Source organism: Anolis sagrei, chromosome 4 (assembly GCF_037176765.1).
Source record: "Anolis sagrei isolate rAnoSag1 chromosome 4, rAnoSag1.mat, whole genome shotgun sequence".
Taxonomy (NCBI): domain Eukaryota; kingdom Metazoa; phylum Chordata; class Lepidosauria; order Squamata; family Dactyloidae; genus Anolis; species Anolis sagrei.
This window is the reverse complement of record NC_090024.1, coordinates 86,832,895-86,841,216: the sequence shown is the minus strand read 5'-3', so window position 1 is coordinate 86,841,216 and position 8,322 is coordinate 86,832,895. Positions and strand designations below refer to the sequence as shown.

At 42.7% G+C, this 8,322-nt stretch overlaps 1 protein-coding gene across 4 annotated transcripts in view; it reads left to right on the top strand.

Moving 5' to 3' along the window:
* The first annotated feature begins 1,001 nt into the window (after nucleotides 1-1,001).
* The window catches only part of LOC132774561 (enoyl-CoA delta isomerase 2-like), a 50,567-nt gene continuing 43,246 nt past the window's right edge, over nucleotides 1,002-8,322 (top strand). For 2 of the 4 annotated variants that reach the window (XM_060774763.2, XM_060774762.2), the window contains exon 1: nucleotides 1,101-1,191. In XM_060774763.2, the coding sequence (XP_060630746.1) occupies nucleotides 1,127-1,191 (65 nt within the window). In that variant the 5' untranslated portion in view covers nucleotides 1,101-1,126. The other 2 variants (XM_060774765.2, XM_060774764.2) reach the window with 2 other exon arrangements.

The following is an 8,322-nucleotide window of genomic DNA, read 5'->3' as shown; positions in this document are numbered from 1 at the left end:
TGCAAGAGGGGCTTCAGCCCCCCCCCCCCCAAATTCTCATGGTGGTTCGCGAAAAGGCCTTACTGGTGCATTATTTAAACTGTTGTTTATTCATATCATGATCTGATCACCATACTCAATATATCCCATATGCATGGGGGTATTGGGGTAATGATACAAAAGGTTTGCTAAGCTAGACCCTCTTTCACTCAGACTCAGCCCCCCCGAAAAAAATTAGCCCCCCTCCACCCGAAACGAAATCCTGGCTACGGGCCTGCCTCCAAGGTCACGTTTCCAGCATGAGCCGGCGTTATCTGTAGACGCCTCCAAGTTCATGAAGCCAGCATGTGCTGGCATTGTCTGTAGACACCTCCACGTTCATGCGGCCAGCATGAGCCAGCGTTGTCTGTAGACGCCTCCAAGGTCATGCGGCCAGCATGAGCCGGCGTTGTCTGTAGACGCCTCCAAGGTCATGTGGCCAGCATCAGCCAGCATTGTCTGTAGACACCTCCAAGGTCACGTTTCCAGCATGAGCCGGCGTTATCTGTAGACGCCTCCAAGTTCATGAAGCCAGCATGTGCTGGCATTGTCTGTAGACACCTCCACGTTCATGCGGCCAGCATGAGCCAGAGTTGTCTGTAGACGCCTCCAAGATCATGTGGCCAGCATGACTGCATGAAGCGCCGTTACCTTCCCGCAGAAGTGGTACCTATTGATCTACTCACATTTACATGTTTTCGAACTGCTAGGTTGGCAGAAGCTGAGGCTAACAATGGGAGCTCACCCCGTCCACGGATTCGAACCTGCAACCTTTCCGTTAACAAGTTTAGCGGCTCAGTGGTTTAACCCACTGCGCCACCGGGGCCTCCGTACAGATTAATAATACAGAGTCAAAGTGCGGTGCTAATGAGAGTCCCAGTCCGCCCTCTCCTCCCATCCCTTCCTGGAAACTGCAACCCTGAAAGGCGAGCGCAGCAGCAGCAGCAGCATCAGCCATTGAGGGCGAGCCATCCCTGCTGGGAGCCCGCCTTTGCCCTCCCGAGGCTCCTCCCCTTCGGGCCCGGCCGAGCGAGCAGCCCTCGCGGAGCGGCTTCGCCTCCTCTCCTTCCCGGCAGGTAGGCGCTGCTGTGCCCTCTCCTTGGCCGCCATGCCTGGCTGTGGTGCTTCTGCCGCCGCCAGGCTCCTGAGCCGGACTCCTTGGCGCCCTCGCCGGTGAGCCTGCTCCCCCTCCCCCTCTCTCTGGGCGCCGCAGCAGACAGAAGCAGCAAGGCCCTCTCTCTGTGTGTGTTTCTCCTTTGCCCACAAGGCTCCCTTCTGGCAAGAGGCGCCCCCGGCTGAGCGTTAGACAGTTTGAAAGTTGGAGAGCCCTACTTATTATAGGACTGCCAGGCGCAATATGGGTCCCTTATTATAAGGGATATCAGGCATTTCAGGGTTAGGCCCCCTTCTACACTGCCATATGAAATCCAGATTATTTGCTTTGGACTTGATTATAGGGCAGTGAAGGCTCAGATAATCCAGTTCAAAGCAGATAACCTAGATTATATGACAGTGTAGAAAGGGCCTTAGATTGGATCTACACTGCCCTATATGCCAGGTTCTGATCCCAGATTATCTGCTTTGAATTGGATCATATGACAGTGCAGGCTCAGAAAATCCAGTTCAAATCAGATAATCTGGATTAAATGACAGTGTAGAAAGGGTCTTAGACTGGATCTACACAGCACTATGTCCCAGGTTCTTATCCCAGATCATCTGCTTTGAATTGGATTATAGGAGTCCAAACTGCCAGATAATCTAGTATAGAAAATAATCTGGGATCAGATCCTGGGATGTAGGGCAGTGTGGATACAGCCTTAGGGCCCTTCTACACAGCTGTATAAAATCCAGATTATTTTCCTTGAGCTGGATTATATGGCAATGCTGTTTCAGATAATCCAGTTCAAATAAAATAATCTGGATTATATAGAGGTGTAGAACGGGCCTTAGATTGGATCTACACTGCATTATATCCCAGGTTTCGATCCCAGGTTTGAACTGGATTATATGAGTCTACATTGCCAGATAATCTGGAATAAAAAATAACCTGCGACCAGATCTTGGGATGTAGGGCAGTGTAGATCCAGCCTTAGGCCCCTTCCACACATCTGTGTAAAATCCAGATTATCTGCTTTAAACTGGATTATATAACAGTGTCCAGCTCAAAGCAGATAATGTGGGTCATCTGCTTTGATAATCTGGATTATATGGCAGTTTAAAAAGGGCTTTAGACTGGATCTATACTGCCCTATATCCCAGGTTCTGATCCCAAATGATCTGTTTTGAACTGGATTATATGAGTCTATACTGCTACATAATCTGGAATAAGAAGATAATAGGGATCAGATCCTAGGATGAAGGGCAGTGTAGCTCCAGCGTTAGGCCCCTTCAACACAGCTGTATAAAATCCAGATTATTTGCTTTGAGCTGGATTATATGGCAGTGTGGACTCATATAATCCAGTTCAAAGCAGATAATGTGGGTTATCTACTTTGATAATCTGGATCAAATGGTAGTGTAGAAGAAGGGACCTTAGACTGGATCTAACTTCTTTATATCTCATATTCCCATTTCAGATTATCTGCTTTGAACTGGATTATATGAGTCTACTTTGCCATATAATCTGGGATAAGAAGATAATAGGGATCAGATCGTGGGATGTAGGGCAGTGTAGATCCAGTCTAAAGCCCCTTCTAGACTGCCATGTAAATCAGATTATCAAATCAGATAACCCACATTATGAGTTTTGAACTGGATTATATATAAACCTACAATGCCATATAGGCCCGTTCCACACAGCTGTATAAAATCCTCACTGAACTGGGTTACATGGTTAGTTCAATTGAAATCAATATTTTCATTTGGTATTTAGGTAGAACTCAAACCTGTTGGCAGCTAGTACTACCTGATTACCATCTTTGCGTCTCATAAATACAGGGAGTATCCCTTATTGCTGGTTTGAAAATGTGGCAACTTTACTGTCAGGAGAAGCAATAACCAACTTCTGCTTCTCTCCTGTGAAGAGGAGGAGGAAGGAGGACTTATATAAATTATATTTATTTATATACCACTTTTTTCACAGGAACAGAGGTGCAAAGCAGTCCCCAACCTTTGAAAATTATATACACTTTAAAAACCTAAAAATATAACCATTGCAATAGAATTAAATGCTGCAGTTGTTAAAACTATTCCATATAGGACCAGGTGGAAGGCGGTCCCGGTTGAGGTTGACTTGACGCGCCTTCTCTTGGCATGTTTCTCCCTTTCGCCCTCCATTCATGCCTCATCAAATTCTGCAGCACTGCTGGTCACAGCTGACCTCCAGTTAGAATGTTCAAGGGCCAGAGCTTTCCAGTTCTCAGTGTCTATCCCACAGTTTTTAAGGTTGACTTTAAGCCCGTCTTTAAATACTGTAGAATTAATACAGTTTGACACCACTTTAACTGCCATGAATCTGTTATGGAATCATGGGAGTTGTAGTTTGACAAGTTCTTCATCTTCCTCTGCCAAAGAGTTCTGTTGCCTCAACGAACTACGACTGCCATGATTCCATAACATTGAGCCATGGGCATTTAGAATGGTGTCCAACTGCATTCATTCTACAGTGTAGATGCACCTTACTTAATCAAATCAGGAAGTAGTTTTTGCACAAACCTTAAACTACAACATATTATTTTTTAGAAATTCAGCACAGAAGAAAAAAAAAATACCAACATGTGATTTAGATAATGTATGATCGCTGTGGGCATAAACTTTAGGTCTTGTTGAGGTAGAAAATCTTTATCTAAGCAGTTATTTTGACGTTTTTGTGATATGGACTGAAGAAATCTTACAGTATATCATGTAATCAAAACATCCAGGTGTCCCCTGGGCAATGTCCTTGCAGACAACCAATTCTCTCACACCAGAAGCAACTTGCAGTTTCTCAAGTTGCTCCTGAGACAAGAAAAAATTAATAAAAGGAACGGCAAAACTATTCTGTCCATAGTATAGGGCAGGGCTCCTCAAACTTTTTAAACAGAGGGCCAGGTCACAGTCCCTTAAACTGTTGGAGGGCCGGATTATAATTTGAAAAAAAACATGAATGAATTCCTATGCACACTGCACATATCTTATTTGTAGTGCAAAAGCACTTCAAAATAATACAATAATTAAAATGAAGAACAATTTTAACAAATACAAGCTTATTAGTATTTCAGTGGGAAGTGTGGGTCTGCTTTTGGCTAATGAGATAGGATTGTTGTAGTTGTTGTTGTGTGCTTAGGTTGACAGTGAGCGAGGGCCGGGTAAATAACAACAACAATCCTATCCCAACAATCCAACAATCCCAAAAGCAGGCCCACACCTCCCACTGAAATACTAATAAGTTTATATTTGTTAAAATTGATCTTCAATTTAATTATTGTATTGTTTTTAAGTGGTTTTTTTTGCACTACAAATAAGGTATGTGCAGTGTGCATAGGAATTCATTCATGTTTTTTTCAAATTGTAATCCGGCCCTCCAACAGTTTGAGGGACTGTGACCTGGTCCTCTGTTTAAAAAGTTTGAGGAGCCCTGGTATAGGGTAACCAAAAAGTCTCCATAAATAGAAAAAATTAACAAACTCATATTTTATAGTTTTAATATTATTTACTATTAAATATGGTGGCCCCCGATGGCGCAGTGGATTAAACTGGTGAGCTGCTGAACTTGCTGTATAAGTCAACCCGAGTATAAGTCAACCCGATTATAAGCCAAGGCGCCTAATTTTACCACAAAAAACTGGGAAAACTTATTGACTCGAGTATAAGCCAAGAGTGGGAAATGCAGCAGCAGATGGTAAATTTCAAAAGAAAAATAGATACCAATAAAATTATATTAATTGAGATGTCAGTGGGTTCAATATTTTTAATATTTAATATTTAAGACAAGCCTTTCCAACTCTGATTAAACCATTATTCTAAGCTTCTTCAATGTAACAGTGCTTACGTATCCTTTCAATAACAATAAACAGAGTAAAATAGTAAATGTAATAATAATAATAAATAGAGTAAAATAATAAATGTAATAATAAAAGAGTAAAATAATAATGCAATAATAATAATAATAATAATAGAATAAAATAATAAAATAATAAATAACGTTGACTCAAGTATAAGATGAGGGGGGCTTTTTCAGCCTAAAAAGGGGAGCTAAAAAACTAGAGTATATACAGTATATACTTCTGTTTCAAGTGAATAGTTTTGTTATTATTTAATATTAAATAAGGTGTCCCCTGGTGGTGCAGTGGGTTAAACTGCTGAGCTATGGAACTTGCTGACCAAAAGGTCAGCAGTTTGAATCCAGGGAATGGGGTGAGCTCCGCTGCTAGGCCCAGCTTCTATAAACCTAGCAGTTCAAAAACATGCAGATGACTCCTTCTGCGGGAAGGTAATGGCGCTCCATGTAGTCATACTGGCCACATGACTTAGGAGGTATCTATGAACAACACTGGCACAAAATGGGGATGAATACCACCCCTAGAGTTGGACAGGACTAGACTTAAAGAGGAAACCTTTACCTTTTATAATATTAAATATTCATTTTTTTCATACATCCACTAGGGGTCCTTCCACACAGGCTCAAAACCCATCCAAATGATGTCTCAGGTTGTTGTTGTTGTTCATTCGTTCAGTCGTCTCCGACTCTTCGTGACCTCATGGACCAGCCTACGCCAGAGCTCCCTGTCGGCCGTTACCACCCCCAGCTCCCTCAAGGTTAGTCCAGTCACTTCAAGGATGCCATCCATCCATCTTGCCCTTGGTCGGCCCCTCTTCCTTTTGCCTTCCACTTTACCCAGCATAATTGTCTTCTCCAGGCTTTCCTGTCTCCTCATGATGTGACCAAAGTACTTCAACTTTGTCTCTAGTATCTTTCCCTCCAGTGAGCAGTCGGGCTTTATTTCCTGAAGGATGGACTGGTTGGATCTTCTCGCAGTCCAAGGCACTCTCAGCACTTTCCTCCAACACCACAGCTCAAAAGCATCGATCTTCCTTCGCTCAGCCTTCCCTAAGGTCCAGCTCTCACATCCGTAGGTTACTACAGGGAATACCATGGCTTTGACTAGGCGGATCTTTGTTGCCAGTCTGATGTCTCTACTCTTCACTATTTTATCGAGACTGGACATTGCTCTCCTCCCAAGAAGTAAGCGTCTTCTGATTTCCTGGCTACAGTCTGCATCTGCAGTAATCTTTGCGCCTAGAAATACAAAGTCTGTCACGGCCTCCACGGTTTCTCCCTCTATTTTCCAGTTGTCAATCATTCTTGTTGCCATAATCTTGGTTTTTTTGACGTTTAGCTGCAACCCGGCTTTTGCGCTTTCTTCTTTCACCTTGATTAGAAGGCTCCTCAGCTCCTCCTCGCTTTCGGCCATCAGAGTGGTGTCATCTGCATATCTGAGGTTGTTAATGTTTCTTCCAGCAATTTTCACCCCAGCTTTGCATTCATCCAGCCCTGCACATCGCATGATGTGTTCTGCATACAAGTTAAAAAGGTTGGGTGAGAGTATGCAGCCTTGCCGTACGCCTTTCCCAATCTTGAACCAGTCTGTTGTTCCGTGGTCAGTTCTGACTGTTGCTAATTGGTCCTTGTACAGATTCCTCAGGAGAGAGACAAGGTGGCTTGGTATGCCCATCCCACCAAGAACTTGCCACAATTTATTATGATCCACACAGTCAAAGGCTTTAGAATAGTCAATAAAGCAGAAGTAGATGTTTTTCTGAAACTCCCTGCCTTTCTCCATTATCCAGCAGATATTGGCAATCTGGTCTCTCGTTCCTCTTCCTTTTCTAAACCCAGCTTGAACATCTGGCAACTCTTGCTCCATGTATTGCTGGAGTCTTCCTTGCAGGATCTTGAGCATTACCTTACTGGCATGAGAAATAAGGGCCACTGTACGGAAGTTTGAGCAGTCTTTCGCATTTCCCTTTTTTGGTATGGGGATATAAGTTGATTTTTTCCAGTCTGATGGCCATTCTTGTGTTTTCCATATTTGCTGGCAAATGGCATGCATCACCTTGACAGCATCTGGATCAATTCAGAGTGGACCGGAATTTTCCAATTTACTCTGGATTTAAAAAAAGTTGAAAACCTTACTGCAAGATCCAGATCTTTTTAGGTGTTGGGCCAGTGGGGATTGACTCTCAGGACTGCCTTCCACAATCCCAGAGGCCAAGCCTCATTGACATCCGGTTTTTCGGGCTCTAAGAGTGGGGTGGCACTCTCACCCTATCCTTCCAGATCCCCATTTTACCTCTAAATGTACCAGAGGGTCCTGGCTGAATCTTCAGGCCCCTCCAAGAAAGCGTCTGATGTGTCAAAATGACGCACTGAGAGCTTTGGAAAGGGGAAATGGGGGCTGTGGGCTGGCTAGATGCCCAACCCAAAAGGGCATGTAGTTATCCCCCCATCCTCTGCAAAATCCCAGGGTTAGGGGCTTCTGTGTGGCCTCAATCCCAAGAGGAACTGTCTGGAAAGGGTTGTCTGGAAGGACCTTAGGTGTATTTCGTTGACTGTAATAGTAAAATAATATATTTCTTAATATAATATGCTGTATTAATATATTATTATCTATATAAATAAAAATGTAATGTTAGTTTGAGTTATTAACATAACTCAAAAACAACTGGACGAATTGACACCAAATTTGGACACAACACACCTATCAGACCAATGAGTGGCCATCACTCATAAAAACACTGAAAAACACAGCGAAAGGGACTTCAAAAGCCAAAAACAAAAATTACATTACAACGCTTGTGCAAAACCACACACACACACATATAATAAAACTTTTTTTATACCCCGCTACCATCTCCCCAAGGGACTCGGTGCGGCTTACATGAGGCTGAGCCCACAAAACATCAGTAATAAAAGCAATAACAACAGTAATACAAAACAATAAAATAAAACGCATAGCAGTTTGTGTATATATATGTACACAAACACATATATAAACATATACACAAATATATATACACACAAAACACATATACACAAGACTGACCGTAATATACTAGCCGTCCCCTGTCACATGTTGCTGTGGCCCTGTCTGTGTATGTGTTTTGTGTGTGTATATATTTGTATATATGTGTGTTTGCATATATATGTGTGTGGTTTTGTGCATGAGTTGTAATGTATTTTTGTTTGTTTGTTTGTTTTGCTTTTTAAGTCTCTTCCGCTGTGTTTTTCAGTGTTTTTATGAGTGATAGTCACTTGTTGGCCTGATAGGTGTATTGTGTCCAAATTTGGTGTCAATTCATCCAGTGGTTTTTAAGTTATGTTAA